The 24,818-nt window shown below is 33.3% G+C and overlaps 1 protein-coding gene across 1 annotated transcript; it reads right to left on the reverse strand.

Moving 5' to 3' along the window:
• Positions 1–8,808: 8,808 nt before the first annotated feature.
• LOC111412818 (probable aquaporin TIP4-3) lies at positions 8,809–10,980 on the reverse strand. Its single transcript, XM_023043713.1, has 4 exons — positions 10,827–10,980; positions 10,466–10,559; positions 9,865–10,144; positions 8,809–9,439 (listed from the first exon to the last, which is right to left on the reverse strand). Exons 1-4 carry the CDS (start codon positions 10,916–10,918, stop codon positions 8,931–8,933), a joined length of 975 nt encoding a protein of 324 aa, XP_022899481.1. The 5' UTR covers positions 10,919–10,980; the 3' UTR covers positions 8,809–8,930.
• Positions 10,981–24,818: the final 13,838 nt, after the last annotated feature.

A 24,818-nucleotide genomic window follows, 5' to 3' on the forward strand; every position in this document is an offset into this window, starting at 1 on the left:
ATGATTTTTATTATTTTACCAAATAATAAAAAATTATATATTGATGATGCACTTTATTCTAGCAAATTTAGAAAAAAAATTGTTTAATTTTAAAGATATCCGTTGCAATGAATATTATATTAAGACAATACAAAAAAATAATACTTCATATCTTTGCATAAATTTTTTTATCTGATCAGAAGCAGATAAAAGGAAAATTTTATGCACTCTCATCTGGCATGTATTATACATTTATAAAAATGGTTAAATTAAATAATGTCACGAACAAGAAGTTTGTTGACCCAAAAAGTTTTATACTTTGCAATGACTGACTTGGACATCCAGGAGTTATAATGATGCGTCATATAATAAACAATTCATATGGACACCCTTTAAAGAACAAAAAGATTCTTTCACTAAATGATTATCCATATGTAGCTTGTTCGCAAGGCAAATTAGTTATTAGACTTTCGACTCCAAAGACCAATATTGAATCCCCAACTTTCTTGAAAAGAATTCATGGAGATATATGTGGGTCAATATACCCACAATGTGGACTATTTCGTTGTTTTATGGTATTAATTGATCTTTCTACTAGATGGTCACATGTTTGCTTACTTTCCAATAGGAATGTAGCCTTTGCTAGACTACTTGCTCAAATTATAAAATTACGAGTACAATTTCTCGATTACTCAATTAAAACTATTCGTCTTGACAATGCTAGTGAATTTAGATCACAAGCATTCGATGATTATTGTATGTCAATCGGGATTGTAATTGAATATTCAGTTGCGCATGTCCATAAACAAAATGGTTTGGTGGAGTCGTTTATTTAACGTCTACAACTTATTGCTAGACCATTACTTATTAAAACAAAACTCCAATCTTTTGTTTGGGGTCGTGCCAAATAACATGCTGTATTATTGGTTTGTATTAGACACTGCCTATTATCAATATTTACCTTTGCAACTAGCATTTGGTTATGAACATGATATTTCTCACCTACAGGTCTTTAGTTGTGTTGTTCAAGTCCCCATTTCACTCCCACAGCGTACTAAAATAGGTCCCCAACAAAGATTTGTGATTTGTAATTCAACAACAATTATTAGATATCTTGAGCCTTTAATAGGTGACTTATCTATCGCACGTTTTGCTTATTTTCATTTTGATGAAATGACTTTCCCAATTTTGGGAGGAAAAAAATCACATCCTGAAAAATAAGGTAAAATTACTTGGAATGAAACAACTCTATCTTACTTTGATCCCCGCAGCAATGAATTGAGCACGAGGTTGAAAATTCATTCATTTGCAAAGAGTTGTAAATCGATTACCTGATGTATTTATGGACACAAAAAAAGTGACAACGTCATATATTCCAGCAAAAAATATTTCGGCAAAAATTAATATCCCTTTAAGACAATCTACTATGACAAATAAATCTCAAATACGTCAAAAACGTAGTTGACCAGTTGGTTCAAAAGACTCTGTACCTCGAAAAAGAAAGATGCATGAAAAAAATCAACCAAAAATTTCGGAAGAAATAACATTAGAAAAGATTGATCTATCAAATATTGAAAATATGGTTCCTGAAGAACCACAAGTGTCCGAAAATAATGAGATTTCAATAAATTATATGTTATCTCATGAATTATGAGAACGAAATAATGTTATTATAGACAATATTTTGACCTTTAATGTGGCTCTTGATATTATGCAAAATGAGAATCCTGAACAATAATCAGTTAAAGAATGTCAAACTAGAAATGACTGGTTAAAATGAAAAGAAGTAATGTAGGCAGAATTGAATTCCTTAGAGAAACAAAAAGTGTTTGGATCTGTAGTTCGAACACCTGAAAATGTAATTCATGTTGGATACAAATGGATTGTATGAAAGAGAAAGGAAAATAATGAAATTACAAGGTACAAAATCCGACTAGTAGCTCAAGGTTCCTCACAAAGATCAGGAATTGATTACGATGAAACATATTCTCCTGTAATAGACAACATTGCTTTTAGAATCTTAATTAGTTTGACTGTGTTAGTAAAGCTTGATATGCATTTTATAGATGTAGTAACTGCATATTTGTATGGTTCACTTGATAGTGACATATATATGAAAGTCGTTGAAGGACTTAAGGTACCAGGAACAAATGATACATGCTTGAGAATTATGTTTTCGATTAAATTGCAAAGATCATTATATGGATTGAAACAATCCGGATTCATGTGGTATAATCGTCTTAGCGAATATTTGTTGAAAGATGATTATAATAATGACGATATCTGTCCATGTGTTTTCATAAAAAAAAAATATTGAATTTGCAATTGTTGCAGTTTATGTTGTTGATTTAAATTTAATTGGAACTCCTGAAGAGTTCAAAAAAACTGCTGATTATTTGAAAAATGAATTTGAGATGCAAGATTTGGGAAAAATCAAATTTTGTCTCGAATTGCAGATTGAACATTTCACAAATGGATTATTTGTTAATCAATCTACGTATACAGAAAAAGTTTTAAAACGTTTTTCTATGGATAATGTACATCCATTGGCATCACCTATAGTTGTTCGATCACTTGACATAAAAAAATGATTTATTTCGTCCATTTGAAGATGGAGAAAAAATTCTTGGTCTTGAAGTACCATATTTTAGTGTAATTAGAGTATTAACTTATCTTGCAAATTACATTCAACCCGACAAATTTTTTCTGTAAATCTTCTTTCAAGATATAGTTCCACATCGATTCAGTGACATTGAAATGGTATTAAACATATATTTCGTTACCTAAAGGGTACTATTGATTTGTGATTGTTTTATTCTCAAAAGTCAAGATTTACTTTAGTGGGATGTGCAGATGAAGATTATCTATCTAACCCACATAAAGCTAAATTACAAACAGGTTATATGTTTACAAGTAGACGAACGGCTATATCATGGAGATCTGTGAAACAATTCTTGACAGCAATATCCTCAAATCATTCTGAAACTATTGCAATCCACGAAGCAGGTCAAGAATATGTGTGATTGAAAAACATGATCTATCATATCCAAGCATCATAGGGGTTAACTTCAACAAAGAATAGTCCAATAATTTTGTATGAAGATAATGCAGGACATATTGCACAACTCAGAGAAAACTATATTAAATGTGACAAAACGAAGCATATTTCTCCAAAATTCTTTCATACACACGAGCTTAAAAGAATAACGACATCGATATCCAACAAATTCGCTCAACTGACAATGTGGCCGATTTATTCACAAAATCACTGCCAACATCTACATTTAAAAAATTAGTTCATGAGATTGAAATGCGTTGACTCGAAGATTTTCAGATATCAACATTAAAGGAAGTAGCTGTACTCTTTTTCTTTCGCTTAGGTTTTATCCCACTAGATTTTCCTAGCAAAATTTTAATGAGGTAGCATTTATTTTTAATACTTCAATGTAATTGTACTTTTTTTTCCCTTCATTTGATTTTTTTTTGTCTCATTGGGTTTTTATCGAACAAGATATTTTGTAATGTATCATTCAAGGAAGAATATTGTAAAAGATAAGTTTATTACGGTTTAGAAGTGAATGTCAATTATACCCCTGTAGCCCTAGAAATAATTACTGTTGTATCCATGATTCTGTCCCATAAATACAGGGCTTTGGTTATTAATAAAATACACACAAGTCTATTGATTTCTCTTTGTTCCGTTCTGTTCTCTTTTATTCTCTTTTCATAACGAATAATAATATTATCAAATTAAATTAATTTACATACCAAACCTACGTCTGTCTATTCCACTCCACCAAATTTCATCATAAATTCTAGTTATTTTCCACTCTCATCTCGCCAAATCACTCCCTTCTCTCTTTTCTCCCTCAAATGTAGACCGTCGACGAGAAAGAACTTTCAAGCTCGAACGGGTAGCGGTGCTCGTCGGTCTGTCGTCTCCTGACTCTCTTCCTTGCATGCCACGTGGTCGCTGCTCTTTCGTCTTCATTTTCATTTATCCTGTCACCAAGCGCAAAGAAGCCATGCCGCATTGTGGCGTAGATCTGAGCGCCACAACGGCGCTTACTCAGCCAATATTTTGGTTTTTGTTTCTGTTTTGGATTGTCAAGTGGTGCTGGCCTCAGCGGCGGTAGCGGTGTGGCGATGTCGACTTTTTGTCTCTATTTTTGAATTTTGTTGGTGGTGGCGACGAGGTGGCAAGAAGTTTCAAATTGTAAGTTTCTTTTTGTAAGTTTCAAATTGTAAGGGATTGGTGGTGGTGGTGGTGGTGGTGGTGATGCAACGGTGCCAATTTTTTTGGGTCTTCTTCTATTTTTATTTGTGAGTTTTCGGATTGGAGTCGAAGTTGGCAGTGGCGGTGTTGATGGTGGTTGTGATGTTGGTTGCAGTGGTGATGGTGGTGGTGGTGGTAGCGGTGCGGTGGCTGTGGGGTTGAGTTTGTAACCAATTATTTGGTTGATTGTAATCAATAAATTCGTTAATTTGTAATCAATTATTAAAGATTGTGATCAATAAATTAGACATTTTATGATCATTGTGCTTGATTACTTGTAAACAATAATAATTTGACCTAAAAATTTGAATCGCGACTCATAAAATTTGTGATTTAAGACTAATGAATAAATTGTGATCTATAAATTTTTTAATTTGTGACCATAAACTAATTTGTAATATATATAACTTTTTATTCATGATTGAGAGTGATCAAATAGTATTGAGTTGTGACCTTAATATATTTAATTAATTATTTAGTAAATAAAATTTAATTAATATTTGATTTTTGAAATGATTCATACCTAATTTCTTAGATTTGAAATTGGGAAAATTAGGCCCAATACCGTAAAAAATTTACTAATTTGATTAATTTCCTATTAACTAATTAAATGTTTAACTAAGTATTAAATACGTTCCATAACTCCTCACCCCCTACTCGAAAACTATCAGTCCCAATTTCTAGAAAGCTCCCAAAGGCAACCCTCTCTCTTACCAAATTAATGTCACTGTTTTGCTACATTCGAATCGAAATTTGAACTTGAAGAATTTGAAACTTCGTCGCCTGAGGTTTTGGAGGAAAAAGAGTAGTCGATTTGTGGTAGTGAAGAATTAGGTTATAAAAGCTCGATTGTTGGTGATCATAATGATTTTGATGATGACTCGGAGGATGCGAAGACTACTGAGTTGAATGAAAAATTTAGTGCGACAATGGCATTTGTGGCGACTACTGCGGCCGATAAGGCGGCTCAGAAGGTGTTGAATGAGTTGTAGTTGTAGCTCGATGGATTGTATATATTTGCAACCATATATTGCTCCCAGCCATCTGCGTTGAAATTCACTGTTTGTGCCGAATGTTGATCTTTTTCTGCATTAAATATGATATATATGCAAACTTTTTAATTTGATGCAAATTAGATAGTTACATACTTCTTTAATTTGATGCAAATTAGATAGTTATCAAGATGTATTCATAATTGAATATTTCTCCTTGCAATTAAGATATATGTGGGTAGTTGAATATTGTGCTAAAATATTGAAATTTGTAAGCACCGCGTGTATTTATGGTTAAGGTATTGATGCTTCTTGTTTTTGAGCATTTGTCTGGAACTAGGAACATCAATTATTTTTAGCAATTTTCAAATTTTTGCTTCTTTGTTTCGTGCATAATTCAAGCTGTGGTCTTCGATTTTATTCTCATCCTTTGTTGTCTTCCTTTGCCATCCAAACAAAAAATGCACATCTTTATGCACCAAAAAACAAAAAAAGAAAAGTGTATTTTAACAACACTTCAAACATATGATGCTCACAATTATTTAGAATGAGGAATGACAGTCTCAGTTTGAAGGTAGCGAAATATATTTGAAAATAACCTTGTTGCACTTGAGAAGAAATTGATTGTGTCAATATATATGAAAAATTAGCTTTGAATCAACTAAACTAATGCATACAAGGTGTTTTGATGAAAGGAGAATCTGAAAAAGTGAAGTCACTTTTCTAAAAAAAGTCACACTATCTTACTTGATCAATTAGCTAGATGCATAAGTGTACTTAAGTATTATTTTATGCTAATATATAAAAGATAGTTTCGAATAAATTAGATTAATGTATGCAATGTGTTTGTTTAAGGAGAATATGGAAAAATGTCACTTTTCTAAAAGAAAAAAAGAAGAAAAAAAGTGGTATTATGTTATTAGAGCAATTAACTAAATGCATATGTGTGCGTTTTATTGAAATTTTGAACATACAAATTTAAGCATTGTTTTATATTAATACATATAAAAAGGAAAACTTTAAATCAATTTGATTGATGCATGCAAGACATTTGCTCAAGGAAAATATGGCAAAGCATGTCAATTTTTTATTTTCTATAACTTTTTTTTTTTAATTTGTGTCACTTTTTTAAATTCGTCATTTTTTTTTAATTTCTGCCAATTTTTAAATTTTTGTCACTTTTTTCAGTTGTTTTGAAATTTTTATTACATTTTTTTGTGAGAAACATCACTTTTTAATAAAAGTAAAATTGTATGTCATTTTTTAATAAAAATGTGACACTAAAATATTAAAAGTGACATTTTGTCCCCCTTTTTTGAGAAAAGTGACAATTTTCATAAAAAAAAGTGACATTGTGTCATTTTTTAATTTTAGACAATATTTTTTACTTTTAAAAAGCTTTTATATAATTTTTCAAGAACTCCTAATTTTAAGAGTATTTTTGTAAGTTATCTTTTGAAATTTTCCTTGAAAAATCTAGCTTAAACAGTTCACGCAAGGCCCACGATAAGCCCAGACTCGAGTCTTGTTGAGCTTAGGGTAGGCCATAAAAGGCTCAATTAGGTCTAGATGACTTGGCCCATTCCTTTTTTATTTTTATGTGCTCACTTCTCAAGGTCGATGGCTACTTGCAACGAGCAACTGAAATATGTAAACTTTTTGAATTTTACACTATAATACCCATAATAATATCATTTAACTGTTGAAAATTGGAATAAGAATTAGTCAAAAAATAAAAACTCTCTTTAGTTCAGTCACCTTTTATAATGAAAAAATAAATTTAGAATTTACTCAAACTCATATTCGAATATTCGGTTGACTGGATCCAAAAAATAAACTTTCGTCTTTTAATTTAAGAATTAGGCGCTCATCCCCTCGTGGGGTAACCAAGTTGGTGGAATAGGTGAACGCAAAGACTTTTGGTAACGAATTCGATTCTCTCTAGCAGCACTTTCTTTCATGTGAAAGTTGACCAACTTCCTGATCAATTATTTTTGTTCACGATCCAAGCCCCCCATATAGTTTAGAATTTTTGAGCAATTGGAACTGTCGAATCTGTCGCACGGGGCTTGTTTAGTACGGTTTAACTAGTTGGCGTGATTTGCAAACTATCACGTCAGCCCGAGAGTTTACTCAATGTGCACTCGAAAATTAGCGATTGCGGGTTCCCCCGTCATTTAAATAATAATAATAATAATAATAATAATAAAATTAGGCTCTCTTAACTTTTAAGTATTTTATGGTAATCTCTAAAGTATTGACTAGGTTGACGTGTGGAAATTTTCACCCTTTTAAATTACATTAGCCCCCGTTTGGCCCCATTTTTTCAAATTAAAATGTGTGGAATAGTATTTTTTTTTTTTTTTTTAAGAATGAGTGGTTAAAAAAGAAGAAAAATGTTTTTGATTTACGTGTAACATTATTTTTATGGAAGATTGTGTGATTAAAAATAAAAGAGAAAGAGATTAAATATAATTTAATGGGAGCCAAACGGTGGGCAAAAAATTAATTCTGAGAGTATTTGGTGGGGATTAAAATTAGATTTTTTAGTAGATTGTGATAGAAGCTTTTGAAATATGTGGATGAAAAGTTGTGAAACCCATAAAAGATGTGGCTAATACTGATTGTTTGATTTTGATTTAGATTAAAATTAGATTTTAATTGGTGCCAAACATGCTTAGAAAAACCTTTTTTTTTTTATTTTCTCAAAAAATGTGCATGCCTTTTTTCTGCACAAAATTCGGCCCCTCAAGTTTGTACATATAGACAACGATTTTGTCATTTGTACCTAAAGTTTTACACTCCCATAACCCGCCCCTCATATGGGGCTCAGGTCCCACGTCCAATAGAGGTGTGGGACCCATCCTCCATGTGATGGGTGGGTAACCCGGAGTGTTACACTCCCGAGTACATGTAGTGAAATCCTATAGACAAAAGCGTTTCAATTCAAGTTTCAAGTCTAAGCAAATCAAAATTGATTTTGTTGCGATTGTCTTGAACTTTAATTACAATTAAAATTAATTTTAAACCTTTCAATGTAATTGCAATTGAGTCCAAGATTTTATAAAGCTACAAGAGGGACTTATTCGAATATGTATATTTTTCAAGATTTTATAATTAGTTTATGTCTCGTCTATGTCTAGCTTATTGGCTGAATTTAACTCTTGGCCCGTTCAATATATTCTAAGTGTATTAGTGTCACTATTAAACTTTTTTTGCTATAAGTACAAATCGCAAACTCGAATGTGAAATAGTACAATCTTTATATACAAGGTAACAACTCTTATATATTTTTTATGAACAACTTTTTTTTATTATCAAAATAAAGTTTTGTCACAGTGTACTTCCCAATGCAAATACTTAGGACCTGTCGGGTAATAATTATGAGAATTGATTTTTTGATCGTTAAAAAGAAAAGCAGGTTCCATATGTGAGTGAAGAAATAAAAAATATTGACTACTGAATGTAACGATAAAAAAATTGATTTTTTTGGATGAAAAATCAGAACCAAACGAGGGCTTAATATAAAAATCAAAATTTATTTATTATAAAATCGTTATTTAGTGCATCGAAACTTGTCCATGTATTGGCACACATCTCAACATTAACGTGTTGCTTGAGAGAGATGCAACAAAAGAAGGAAGACACCTTTCACCTTGAATAAGTTACAACTATTCATTAAATCAAAACATAGCCTTGACAACATTAAAGAAATCGTGATCATAAAACTTCGCCTGATAATGCTGACGTGGAATAATCTTCGTGTACAAATAGAAGGCCACGCAAGCAATGGCGGGGCCCACCCAGAAAATCCAGTGTCCATTCCATAGGTGGCCACCTCTAACAACCGCTGCACCAAAACACCTAGCCGGGTTCATCCCCGCCCCGGCGTAGCCCTTTTTGGCCGTGACTGTGGTGGAGATGAACACTAAGAGACCTAGCACAACTCCCACAATTGAAAAGACAAGAACACGACCTAATGCCTTTGCTTGGCGATGATCATATGCCATCCAAACTGAAGCAAAAAGGAGTACGAAGGTACAAATTATTTCTAGCCAAAAGGCTTGGGCAGTCTCGAGGCCGATTGTAACGAGCCCATTCGGGCCAGGGGCAATCACTGTCAGGGTGCAGCCTCCAAGTGAGAAGGTTTGTTCAATGGTGCTACTAACCACAGCTTTAAGAGCTAGTGCACCTGTAGTCGCGTAAAAAAACATTGTTAGTCACTCAATTTATAGTGAGGTTTCATATTATTTATCGAACATTTCTTTGCTTTAGAGTGATAACTAGAGTTTGCTTTTTGTTTCACCTGATCATCTGATCTAAGCCAAACATTCTATTAGAAAAACTAAAGAATTTGGAGAAATGCTACTTGTACAAACTGTTTTAACAGAATGCTACGTTGACGAGATGTCACACCATTTGGGATAACAAAACAAAGTTAAACCAACCAATAAAATCTTATCAACTCAGCACCTGTAACCCTGTCTGTTAAAAAAATCTGTACAGGTAGCATTTTTCAAGAATTTTAACTTTAGTCATCAAACTGGAAGACAACGTGAACTTCATGGACTACTTTGGAACAAAATAAAGTTCGTCGATAGGGAGTTTAACCCTCACCTAGCGCGGCTCCAAGACATTGTGCACTAATGTAGATTAAGGCTTTCGACACAGAGATCAACCCAACTAGGGCAGCCGAGAAGGAGATAACTGGGTTGATGTGGCCTCCAGAAATAGGATGCACTGCAAGAAGTACTATTGCAATAATAATGGCTGCAAGGATTGACAATACAAGGTTTGGCATTTTGACATCAGTCTCAATGGTTGATATCACAATAGTGTCAAGCATGAACACAAGAACTGCTGTGCCAATCAGCTCTCCCAGTGAGGCTCTCCAAACCTTCAAGAGTAAACAAGAATCATCTTGTTTAAAAGTTTAAATTTATAGATAGAAAAAAATTTATTTGTTTAAATTCAATTTTTAGCACGTCCTTTCAGATGTAGGTAGAAATATTCTCATCAAAAGGCTCAATCATATGCATAATTTTCATACCGGTCCGGTGGCGAGTCTTGAAAGCAAGATTTTGTCATTCTAACACTATATAGAATCGCATCATTCGGAAGACTTTAATAATGACATGTTTAATCATGTATATTTAATCTTTGAGTGGGGTGGGGAGGAGCAGGGCGCGGTGGTTGAAGAGGAAAAAAAGGTACAAACATCTAAAGAAAGGAAGTCTTCCAAGCCCAGCGATTCACTCAGTGTAAGAGAAGTATTCTTCGTCCTTTTCTGCTCATCTGTCCAGTGCTCTGGCCTGCTAAACGTTCGAAGTTTTAACTTATCAAAACGACAAGAGTTTTGAAGAAACCACAACAAATGATAAATTATGCTTTATTCTTAATAAATTTGGAATCTACTACGGATACATATCTAGCTACTGTGAACATCTTTCCCATCTTTTCGTTCGCTTCACTGTTACACCTACTGGAAAATCTAAATCGACTATTTTTTTTCCAACTACAAGAAGATTTGAAAAACATATATAAATAAGTAAAAGTTGAAGGAAAGAAAATGAACTTGCATAGGTGTAGAGAAGACAGGTTGAATTTTGTTTGCACTACTCAAACTTTCTTCATCATATTCTACATGTACATGCCCATTATCACCGGCCATATCTTGTATCTGTATACTGTATTCACACGCAGATAGAGAGAAAATTCTTTGTATTCTTTACAAATTTGCTACCCCTATTTATATAAAAATATGGTAGTGGCAGTAGTAATAATTGAAGGCATTGACATTTAAATTCTGCTAATTTGTATTCAAAATATCACCACCAAGTATGGTGGTATCAGTTAGATATTAATGTTAGACAAATCTTCAGTTTGGGATAAATATATTCTTGCCTTTCTTTACTTTTCAAGGGCTCTATTTATTACCAATTTTGTATATTTTACACCTATTGTTAGCTATTGGTTGATTTACTGTATTCCTTAGTTTGTTTTTCCTGCTATTTGTGGCCATATAATAAATGAAATTATGTTGGCATTCAAAAATATATTTAGTTCCAATTTGGTATAGATTATTTAAAAACTCATTTTCAATCACGTATTTTCCAATAAATAATTTGCTCGTGAATCCATAATTTTTTTGTATTTAATAATTATACTTCATCAAAAAATCACTTTTTTCATAAAATATATTATTAAAAAATCTACATTAAACAAGCTCTCATAAACAATATGTGCCCATTAGCTGACTCAAGTGATGTTTATTGATAATAAACTCTACTCTTGCTTTTGCATCTGTGTGAAATCTCATTTGCATGAATGATTGCTTGATTCGGTGCATTGTTTTATGTTACATTTCAATATGGTTGATATGTGTTTTTTACATGAGTTTGAGAGTGACTATATTACTATGTATAATGTGTTGCATGCATGGTGATTGAGATTACTATTGTGAGGATTGATACTAGGTGTGTTCTTGTTTTAGTAAGTTCATTAGAAGTAGGTATGTTTATTGGTAATATGAAGTATAGATACCTGAAGGTGCATTGGTAAGATGTATGAGGATGTGAAGAGTGCCATTTGAATGACAAAAGGTGATGTGATTAAATGTCGGGAATCCTAATCGGATGAAGTGAAAGAGTGACATTACTATCACCTCTATTACGTGGTTGGCGATGAGAGGACTTGAGTGTTCTCGACGTACGAGTTATGCGAAATGATTTATGATAATTCTGGTGAGATCTTTTCATAAGACCATTTATGCATTGGTGGTATGTTGGCCATACTTGATAAACATGCATGGCGATAATTTGATGTTCTCCGTATGTTAAATGTGTTGGAAAGATCAGTGAATTATCATATGATGTGTGTTCATCTCATGTGTGTTATTATAAGCTCTTGATTGATTACTGTGAATATCTGTTTCTACTTAGGTTCTTGACATTAGCCCTCGGTGAAGCATAAGTATGTATAGTATGTATTTTCGATCGAAAACACAGGTAAGTTTGTGATTTTAGTTTTATTTGGTTACCTTAATTAGGCAAGTATAAACTTTGTATTGTTTGCTTGTAGGTTCATTAGGTATCAAGGTGAAAATTTGTTAGGTTTTGATAACTAATAAATTTTGGACAATGATGTTAAAAAAGGTTGAATTAAGTATATGTTATGAAGTGGTATGATTGTTCAAAACCAACAAAAGGAAGCCTTCAAGAAACTTTAACAAGTTCAAGAAGAAGAACAAAGGAGGTTGCTTTGGGTGTGGAAAGTCTGGTCACTATGCAAAAGACTGTAGACACCGGAAAAGAAACAACTCCGAAGGTAAAATCAACTCCATTCAAGAAGAAAAGATTGTGGTCACCGTGAGCGAGATAAATGCAATTAAGGGAACGGTTCCCGGGTGGTGGTATGATACTTGTGCTACGGTACATATATCATATGATAAATCTTTATTCAAGACCTATCATGAAATGGATGGAGACCAAGAGATTCAAATGGACAACGAAGTTCGGTCCAAAGTAATTGGTAAAGGAAATGTAGATTTAATCTTCACTTCCGGGAAAAACGTTACCCTTACTAATGTATTACATGTTCCGGATATAAATCGGAACTTAGTTAGTGGAAATCTCTTAGGAAAACCAGGTATCAAAAGTGTGTATGAATCCGGTAAACTTGTATTATCCCTTAAAGGGAATTTTGTTGGAAAAGGCTATTCTTGTGAAGGAATGGTCAAACTTTGTACTGTTGACAATAAAATAAATAAAGTTGATCTTGCTTATGTTGTGGATTTATTTTCATTATGGCATGCTAGGTTAGGACATATTGGGAATGAAAAAGTGTGACTTAATTTCATATGATGACAATAATGAATATAGATGCAAAACTTGTGTAGAATCAAGATGATTAAAAAACCATATCAAAGTGTAAAAAGAACATCTAGTATTTTGGAACTAATTCATACGGATATATGTGAGTTAAACGGCATGTTAACTAGAGGTGGAAATATGTATTTTATTACCTTTATTGATGACTTTTCTAGATATACATATGTGTATTTAATGAAACATAAACATGAAGCATTTAACATGTTTAGGATTTATAAGAATGAAGTTGAAAATCATCTAGGAAAGAAAATAAAAACATTAAGGAGTGATAGAGGTGGTGAATACTTTTCTAGTGATTTTAATTTATTTTGTGAACAACATGGCATAATTCATCAATGTTCTGCACCAAGGACTCCCAAACAAAATGGTTTGACTGAAAGAAAGAATAGAACATTAGTAGAAATGATTAATGCTATGCTTATATTTGCTAAGTTACCTTTTAACTTATGGGGTGAAACTTTATTAAGTGCATGTAGGATACTTAATAGGATTCCTTCAAAACATACTAAGGTTTCTCCTTATCAATTATGGAAAGGAAGAAAACCAAACATTGGATACTTCAAAGTGTGGGGTTGTCTTGCCTATTGCAAGAACACGAACCCTAATAGAAACAAATTAGGTCCAAGAGGCATTAAATGTGCTTTTTTTGGATATGCTAACAATAGCAAATCTTATAGATTGTTAAATTTGGAGACCAATGTGATTATTGAATCAAGTGATGTAGAGTTCTTTGAAGATTCGTTAACCTCGAATAACGAATTAAGGGAAAATCTTGAAAATATCCCAAGCTCAAGTGGAATACGGGATGAAATATCTTCTAAAGATATTAATGAATATAATGAACCACGAAGAAGCAAAAGAACTCGAGTTAAGAAGTCTTTAGGACTGGATGAAATTGATTCTCAACTTATCTCCTTTTACTTAGTAGAAGGAAATGAGTTGAATGTTGTAAGAACAATTCCTTTTGTTCTACAAGTGGAAACCGATCCTAAAACTTATAAAGAAGCTATGGCTTCTCGAGATAGCATGTTTTGGAAAGATACAATCAAGGATGAAATTGATTCAATAATGTCAAATAAAACTTGGGAACTTGTAGATCTACCACCCGGATCCAAACCTATTGGTTGTAAATGGGTATTTAGGAGAAAATACAATATTGATGGTTCTCTAAATACTTTCAAAGCTAGACTTGTAGCCAAAGGTTATCGACAAAAGGAAGGAATTGACTATTTTGACACTTATGCACGGGTAGCAAGAATAACTTCAATTAGGATATTGTTTGCATTAGCCTCGATATATGACTTGCATGTTCATCAAATGGATGTCAAAACGGCATTCCTAAATGGGGATCTCGATGAGGAGGTCTATATGGAACAACCATAAGATTTTGTTTTACCAAGAAATGAACATAAGGTATGCAAGTTAATTAAATCGTTATATGGGCTAAAGCAAGCACCTAAGAAGTGGCATGAGAAATTTGACATAGCAATTATATCATATGGATTTAAACATAAAAGTGTAGATAGATGTTTGTATTCTAAAGTGCGTGATGATTACATGATATTTATATGCTTATATGTTGATGACATGTTGATTATAAGTAATCACATGGATGGGATAAAAGAAACGAAGAGGTTTCTATCTTCCACATTTAAGATGAAGGATCTTGGACAAGTTGATACTATTTTGGGTATCAAAGTCTCAAAGACTAGTGGGGGTTATTACCTTAGTCAATCACATTATATTGAGAATGTGATAAATAAGTTCAAACATTTGAACATAAAAGAGTATAATACCCCTATTGATCCAAGCTCAAAACTTGTAAAAAATGATGGAAGAGAAATTGCTCAATTAGAGTATGCAAGTGCTATTGGAAGTCTTATGTATGCAGTTCAATGCACAAGACCAGATATAGCCTATGCAATAAGTAAACTTAGTAGGTTTACTAGCAATCCAAGTAATGAACATTGGAAAGCAATTGGGAGAGTTCTCGGATACTTAAAGAAAACCAAGAACTTAGGTCTACAATATACTAAATTTCCAGCAATATTAGAATGATTTACTGATGCTAGTTGGATATCTAGCACGAATGAAAGTAAATCAACTACGGGTTGGGTGTTTACTCTAGGAGGAGGTGCAGTTTCTTGGAAGTCGAAGAAACAAACATGCATAACACATTCAACTATGGAATCTGAATTTGTAGCCCTATCAGATACAGGAAAGGAGGCTGAATGGCTTAAAGACTTATTCTATGAGATACCTTTGGGATCAAAGAATATTTCTTCAATACCAATAATGTGTGATAGTCAAGCCACTTTAGGTAAAGCATACAATGATGTATATAACGGGAAGTCTAGACATATGAGTCTTAGACACAACTACATAAGGAAGTTAATCAAAGATGGAATAATTTCCCTAAATTATGTAAGGTCGAATGAAAATTTGGCGGATCCTCTAACTAAACCTCTAAATAGAGATTTAGTGGCATCTACTTCAAGTAGGATGGGATTGAAACTCCTTAACTGAAATATCCACCAATGATGGTAACCCTACCTGTCGTTACTCAAAAGGTTTTACACGGGTTCAAAGGGTAACAACAAGTCATTCGATATGTGAATAGTTACAGCTTTATTATAATCCGCAATAATCCTATCCTAGATTAATATAATGCTGGTTGTTACTGAAACGAGGGTTGAGCTATAAGGTCTTAATAAAGTTCAGTGTAAAACCGCAAGTACTTCTAAAAGTAACAAAGGTACTGGAAGAACTTTACCTAAATAAACTTCAAGGTGGTGCCGCTTTAATAGAGAGTTGGAGTTCTCTCTTAAAAGTTTATTGAAAAGGATAAGCGCAAGGTCATAAAGCGCTAAGCGAGAAACGAGGAACTTGAGAACACGTGATATTCGTGTGTGTGTTCTTACCGGTATTGTCACATGAAATACTTGGTTCAAAGCTTCACGCTACCTTGAATTTTGACTTTACTTTGTTTGAATTACACTATGGTTAGATTCAAATCGAAAGATATCTAATCCTTACGCATGAGTATCGTATAATTTGAATATGAGAACTTGTTAATTATGAACAAGTGGGGGATTATTATGAAGTGGTATGAAATGGTCTCGGTAGGATTGTACCATGCGACCGCATGGGTTTGTATCATGCGGTCGCATGGTACAGAAAAGTCGACCGTTGGGTCGTTTTTTGTTGGTTTTTTGGTGGCTTTTCATCCATAAGGTGCACCACTTCGTGAAGCCATACTACTTGGCTATAAATAGGTGATCTTGGGTCGTTGAAAAAACACCTATTATATTGATACTTCTTGAGATCAAATCCAAAAGAAAATACCCTCTCATATTCATCTTTTTCTTTGTGTTCTTAAGTTTTAGAGATTCAAACAAGTGTTTAGTGTTTGAATCTCTATAAGGCTTGATTAATCCTTCAAACCTTTTGCCGGATCACCCTTTAAAAACCAAAATAGTGGGGGCAAAATACGTTTGAGGACAACAATCAAAGATTGTGTTTGAGCCTTCAATTTCTTCATATATATACTTTGCTATTTCTTCATCTCCTATACTTCTTTCGATTTTTTTTTATTTTGTTTGTAATTCGTTCTCATAATATCTTTGGTGGAGTAACATTATTTCCAACAGTATATCAACATCATAGTGATTGGCTCGACCTGAATACAGCCTATTAATCACTTGTAGATGGTTCTTATAAATCTTGTCCCATTTTTGCCCAACTTTGTTTCTAACCAATCTCTATATAAGCATCCCTTTGAGAATTTAAGCCTTGTGTGAATTTGCAAGAGAAAAACAGTGGTTGCTGTTCTTGTTATCCTCCTCCTTTGTACCTTGAGTTTATCTTTGTTCTTCAATTGGTTCTCCTTACTTACGATTGCAAATAACTACTGCAATCTTGTCATTTATGGCGAAAGATTGTAGCAACCGAAGTGAATGAGTTGTGGATTTCAAGTCTTTATGTTTGCTTGATTTTGGTATTGAAACTAAGCCCTGTACACAATTCGAATTAATTCCATGACATCCTTTTTTCCTCTCTCTCTCTTGTTTTTTTTTTTTCGGGGGGGGGGGGGGGGGGTATTTTTTTCCTTTTTTTAATGTAACTGGCAACTTTTTTTTTTTTTTTATTATTATTATTTTTTTTTTTGCAAAGAGAGCAGTGGTGTAATCTCATTAAAATGTACTTTCTGCAAGCGCTAGGAAAACATTGGGGGAAGGTCTCAAATTGCCAAAGAAAACAGTTTTGGTACTCAGTAGTCAATAAGACATAAGAAACAGTTTTAGACGTGAGGGGGATCATTATTCTCTCTTAAAAAATGGAATTCAAACTTGACGACTTCTAAAGATATTCAAGAATCAATGACATTGAAATGTACAAGATTCTCTCAGTCCTTTCCACTCTTACTGGTTGAACAAGAACAGGCAGCTGTAGACAATCAGATTTGAACAATGGACTTTCTGAAAGGTTTTCGAATCAGGCAGTTGAGTTTACTTAACCACTAGTTGACATTGAACCATCCATCACAAGATCAATATTTAGACACTAAAAGCCAATCTTGAAAACTAAAAAACTACTTATCATGAAAATCAAGTCTATCAGATTAACTAATAATTGTAGAACCCCTTCATCTAAGAGCTTATGTCGTAAGAGGAGATTCATTTATTTATTTAAATTCAGTTTTCGGCATGTCTCATCACGTCCGCCCAATTCATTTTTAACCTAACATGCGCATTGTTTTGAAAATGGAATCTAAGCAAGCTTTGGCATCAATAATCATAGATTTCTGAGTCATTTGTCATCTTAAATTTTATCTCGGAGGTAGAACTTTGTGCTGCTTATCCTTTTCTCTCGCATATACAAGCTCCTAGCTCCATCTCTCTCAACAGTCAGCATTTTCATTTTCATTCTCATTATATCATACTTGCATCCACAGTAACTTCCATCTTGGTATAGAGAATTGTTAATCTTATATAACAGAGGATGAATATGCATAGAAAAACTCCTAGTCTTTTGCCTTCCTTTTCTCTACAGTTAGTCTATTCATTCTCATTATGTCACATTCTTTGATATTCGGACTCTTTCAAATAGTCGGAGTACCCATATCAGACACGACAAGACATGGGTATGGATATAAAATATATGTTGGATCCTCCACATTTCAACCCGACACTTCGTCTTTCTTTTTTTTTTCCTTCTTTCATTCTCTACAAACCTAGTGCTGACGCCAAAAAGGTGGAGAAGGGTGATGGTGCTATGTTTTCCCTTCTTTTTCTTCTTCTTCTTTTTTTTTTTTTTTTCCCTTCCTTTTTTTTTTTTTTTTGTGTGGGGGGGGGGGGGGGGTGGTAATATTTCACACTTTTTAAGTTTGGTCCATCCCATATTTATAATCAAAGTTAAAGTCGTTTCTACTATGCATAGCAGTGTTTTTTTTTTTTCCAACATGCCATTTATTTAGTTATTTAGTTTGGGGTTCTCTAGAAATTAAGTATTGTGTTTGAGGTTTCATACGGAAAAATTAACTTTATTAAAAAGAATAGTGCTAGCCTATAAGTTGATTATGTTTTTCATGTTTAAGAGATGTTCATTTCAAACCCTTAACCTATCCCTTCACATGAAGGTTGCTTGTTTGAGAAGATCAGTCTTCATATCATATAACTCAATTCAATTTTAGAAGCATCAAAGTGTTTGTTTGAGTTTTTTGAGTTTTAATAGCATTTTCTTGAATTTCTTCTTAAAAGGTAAATCTTATCAAGAAAAATAATACATAAACTTAATTAGATAATTGTTTTCATATTTTAGCGAAGTGGAGTTTCCGCTCTTTAACCGACGGGGCTCTTGTAATTGGCCCTAACTATAAAACTTTGAGCTTAATGTTCACGAAATAATTCTTTCGATTTAAAACTACCGCAAGTGTACGGTTCGTAACGAGTAATAAAGTGGATTTTTAAAAGTTCGAATATCGTCCCTCAGAGATTGAGTAGTTCAATTCTATTTAATCTAGCCTTAACCGAATCTAATTGAGTGAAAATGTGATCTAAGTGCAAAAAGCCCCAATTTCAATTAAAAACCCTAATTTCAACTAAAAACCCTAATTTCTCAATTAGAAACCCTAATTTCGAAATTTCTCTAATTAAACGACTTAAACACTCAAGTAAATGAAATTAAGCAAGTTTAAAAGCTAATTTATTAAAATGAATCAAATTAAAGTCACTAGGATCACGAATCCCCGAATGAAGTTATAAAAACCCTAATTTCATAAAATTAATGATTCGATGAAAATTTGCCAATTCAATGTTCCTATTCTATCCAATATACTCTCTCGATATATATTAGACCTATTCTTGCACACCACCAGCCTATATCTCTATGGATGATGCAAACATACAAGAATGCATGTAGTTTTGTGAACAATTTAAGAATTACATAAAGCATAGGGGTATATCTCTATCCCCTATCGGACCCTATGTTAATTTACACCTTATCGAACCTATTCCACTTCTCTCGAATGTAAGAAACAAGTCATCAATACTCACACAATCATTGGCCACTAATTGCGGAAGAAAATTAATGCATGTAAATCAATCAAAATATCCAACGAATCTTTATATCAAGTTCATGAAATATAGAATTAAAATAACAAACAACGATTCATCGATCACCCAGTAATTAAAACCCTAGCCTAGAAGATTCATAATTACAGAAAACAAAACGAAATTAATGACTAGAAGGAATAACACCCGTATGAAAGTTCTTGAAATCTGAATTCTTGAACAAAACCTTGAAAACCCCTTTGAATCCTTGTGAAATCGGCTTCAAGTTTGTGTTCTTTGTCTCCAAAAGTTGTATTCTTCTTCTCCCTGGACGTTCCGCCCTTTTTCTGATGAATTTTGGCTTTTATATCATGTCCCCACGGAGCCCCGAAAAAGTTTCAATTAAAAACGGGATTTCAGAATTTTTTATCGACCTTAAAGCCATGCGGCCACATGGTGTTAAACCATGCGGTCGCATGGTTCAATTTTTCAGCTCATTTGGATCCCTGCAATACCCTGTGCGGCCGCATGGTTATAAAATTTTTCCTCCGGATAACTTTCAGTATTTTGGTCATAACTTTCTCTCTTGATCTCCGATTGAGGTGTTTCAAAGTGCATTGGGAAGAAAACTCAAAGATGTACACTTTTGATAGAAATAGGCTTCCTCAAATTCTGATGTTTACTATGCCAAAAATGGATCTCAAGTAGAAACTCAAAATCACGAGCATAACTTTTTCGCCTGAAATTTGATACTTGATAATACTTCGACCATATTTCACCTCTTGACTCCTTTCCTCATCCGATTGAACTTTAACACTCTTGAATCTTCATTTCATTTCCCGTCTCATCTATGGATTATTTGCAACTTGGTCCTCGATCTATCGCTTTGTTCCGTTTTGGTCCTTTTTCGGCTCTTTTCTTCTGGATTTCATCTTTTCAATAGAAACACCTACATAGCATGAATTTAACAAGATTAAGTCATAATTCGACTATTTTGTCCATGTTTAAGTCATGTTAGTGAGCTAAATAAATGTGTGAAAACACACTTATCACTTAACTTCATCATATTGTTTTCTATAGTCGAATCACAACTACTTCATTCTCCTCTTTTTGTAATTCTGGAGTAATCGTTATTTGTTCCTTTTCCTAGATGTTGCCAACCCTCCCACCTAGGCACTAGTGGAGTTTCTTGAACAATAATACCATTTGATTTCACGTTTTTCTCAATATTTTTCTTCTTATTTTTCAAGTCAACTAATTGCAATAATTTTATCTATTCCATGTGAGATGCATTTAATGATTTATTACATGCACAACCGTAAACTTGATTATTGGATGCAATGGAGATCAAAATCCAAGATCATATCATCTATCATTTTGCATAATAATATCAAATAATTAATGCATGATTGAAATTCAATTTAGACATCTAGGACCTGAGATATGTCAGCTTAAGATAGCGGATACCAAATCCCAGTAATTTTGGAGAACATGACCTTAAACAATTGCTTTTATATCATTCTCCCGGTAAGGGATGTGGTGCAGGGGTGAGGGAAGAGTGGTCGTTAAGAATGTGTTTAAGAAAAGTTAATAAGCTTATCTAGGACCTGAAATTTGATACTTGATAATACTTCGACCATACTTCACCTCTTAACTCCTTTCCTCATCCGACCGAACTTTAACATTCTTGAATCTTCATTTCGTTTCCCGTCTCATCTATGGATTATTTGCAACTTGGTCCTCGATCTATCGCTTTGTTCCGTTTTGGTCCTTTTTCAGCTCTTTTCTTCTGAATTCCATCTTTTCCATAGAAACACCTACATAGCATGAATTTAACAAGATTAAGTCATAATTCGACTATTTTGTCCATGTTTAAGTCATGTTAGTGAGCTAAATAAGTGTGTGAAAACACACTTATCAAATCCCCCAAACTTAAACTATTGTTTGTCCTCAAACAATGTAGTGACTTAATGCTAAACAAACAGGGCTTAATAGCTTGCCGTGTCTCAGGATTGGACTTAGTAATAATAATAGAAACAATATCAAGAGTGCGAGAATTGAATCAACCTTTACTCATCAAATGCAATACTCAACGTGCGTGTGTGAACTCATGCCAACATATCAAGCTTATGATTAGTTTATCCCAGACCCATAGTGGTCAAATTTATCCTTACGTCACTCGAGAGATACACAATCCCCAAATGTATTCTTTTCACACAATTTCTCCGGGGTGTATTCTAAGGTTAGGATTTAAACAATTCTAATCCTTACCCTCTCTTAGTTTGGATAGATTTTACCATTACAAATTCACATATCAACAAGTAGAGACTCTCCTTATTTTTGATTGCTTCAACCTTTAGGATTAAACTAAGCTACTTGCTTCGCATTGAGGTTATAGTTCTATCAACCAAATGTCCAACGAGGGCTTTTATTTTTAAGTTTTTTTTTTTATTGCGTGTCATCTTCTCATTTGCTTTCTATATAACCTATTTGTTTTCGAAAGTGCATTTTCCAAAATATGAAATCAAATAAATTTTGGGTGCTTTTGCAAAACTAAAAATTGAAAACAGTTTACATAAGGTTTTATAAATAGAAAAAGTAATTTTGAAATTATATTTGTCATAATTATGAAAGCATTAAGTATAACCATCAAACTCATTCAAGAAGTTTTACGTTTATGAAGATGCATGACATTAGATTCACTTAAATACAATTAGGGATGGGGAAAAAAAACCGTCAAACTCGATACCAGCGGCCCCACCTTAAACGGGGCGAGGATTACCCACTTAATCGAGTATTCGGGGCGGGAAGTTCCGCCCGAGGCGGGTAAGGGTAACACCTGCCCTACCCCATTAATTTTTTTTTTTAAATTCAATACTTTAAATGGAAAATTCTGCGAAATTTCATTAATTCTAATAGAAGATGACAATTAAGATTATCTAATGAATACGATAAACAATAAAAACCTTAATTTATCAAATATATTCGAATAATTTAATTTTAAAAATAAATAAATTAATTAAAAATTTTAATAATTATATTATTGTTTTACTTTAATGGATGGAGGCAAAAAAAAGTATATATAAACGGGTAATTTTCCCTGCACGGCCCGCCTTAAACGGGTAACGGGATAGGTATGGGGTGAGAAAATGTCCGACGAGCCGGGAGGATGGGGGAACCCATCCTGCTCCATTGACATCCCTAAATATAATGTCAAATGATTCATTTTAGTTGAAACTATCAAGTATGGTCATCTATACTGATATTAGATAACATTATTCTTAATTTTATATATGCTTGGTTAGGTGTAGCTTTCACCTTTAAGAAATAGGTTGAGAACTAATAAATAAGTTGTTGTACCAACTGCGTTCTCTTCTTGCACATCAAACTACTCGTCAAAGTTCATTACAATGTCAATTAGCAAAAATAGTTGCAGAGCATCTCCACTATTGTGCCCTTCGGAACCATGAACATGCAACATGTGCGTGAAAGGTTAAGATAGTTAATGCTCATTTTTTCGAGGTTGAGGGAGAACCTCTGCTATTTTTCTTGTAGACAGTCGTTTCTCCTTCCTCCAATAAGTTTTCTATTACAGCAGGAGGAGGAATCAGAGACATTGTAGAGAAGTCTCGATGAAAGTTCTTTGATGCTAAAATCAAGAATGAAATAAAGTATTTAACTTAACCTAGGCATTTTAACAAATCACATGCATATGAATAAGAAGTTTAGTATGAAAAACAAACATGTCCTCCAATTTTACATGAAGAGACAATTATTTCAGATTGAATAAATTATTCTTTGTAATTGTTGATACAAGAATCGTGACGTACGTGCATATTATTCGAAAGAGATAAATGATACTCCTATCATGATCAAGAGACTTTATTATACAATAAATATTAAACTAAAATAATTAAATTTGAGATTAGTTCTTGTTGTTATATTTAATAGGTAGTGTATGGAGTGGAATTGGGTTCTCATATATCGCATTTTTGTTTTAGACACCGAATTCACACTTACAGTATTTGGCAATTGCTCACCGTATTTGACAGCTACTTACTGTATTAGGAACCTACCGTATTTGGCAGGCGGTCACCGTATATGGCAGTGACTGTATTTGGTGTTTGTTTTCATATAATTTGCACAAATACAATTTCGAAAAAAATTCAGATAAATTTTTTATTAATTTTATTTTTCACAAATTACTTAGATACAGACTATTATCTAAATCTCTACTTAAATAAGAATGACAAATTATATTATTTGTAGAAACATAAAAGTAGTATAAATTTCATAAAGCTAAATAAACTCTGTAAGCGTGTAAATCTACAAATAATTAAAGCACGGATACTCAAACTGGAAGTATATATATTTAGAAATAAACTTTTAACCCCGAAGCCTGTGTAAACACAATTTTCTTAAAACAAATTCGCCCCCTCACCGTAGTGTTAGAGGTTTAGTTCAAGCGTCTGTCTCCCAGGATACAACAGTAACCAGCAGAATTCGAGCACCGCAGTTCTACTCCGACGAACTGGGTGAGTGTTCGAACAATATCACCTTACAGGAATGGACACAGGAGGAGACGGAACAAAATCAGAAAATAGAACTGTACAAAGGCAGACGAAAATTGCAGTGTATAAACTGCTGGAAATTGAGTGAAATTATACAGACTGAATCCGACCATTAGTTTCTGCATTAACCATTACAATTTTCGGAGTTACACTTCATTTTTGACCACTGGAGTTTTAGAAGTTTCAGACACTCAAAAGTGATTTGGAAAAACCTCAAAAAAAAAAAAATTACAAAATGCGGACAATCCAAACTGACCAGTTTTTGCTCTGTTCGGTCTGACATTCGTGTGCGCAGGTTGCACCCGCACCCAATTTCAAGATCCGAAGATTATTTATGTCCGTGATTTGCACCCCCCTGCGCGTGCACGTGGAGAGAGCCTTTTATATTACACATGATCACACCATTCCAATGCATAGCCATATATAAAGTGGTCTTGATTTTCATGTTTTTCCTATGTGGGACAAAGTTAACTATAGTTTTCCTAACAGCATAGACAATTTTCAATTGTCCTCTTTAAACTTCAATTTCTCATTCACCCGAACTTCATTTTTGGCAAATA

Source organism: Olea europaea, chromosome 16, assembly GCF_002742605.1.
Source record: "Olea europaea var. sylvestris chromosome 16, O_europaea_v1, whole genome shotgun sequence".
Lineage (NCBI taxonomy): Eukaryota > Viridiplantae > Streptophyta > Magnoliopsida > Lamiales > Oleaceae > Olea > Olea europaea.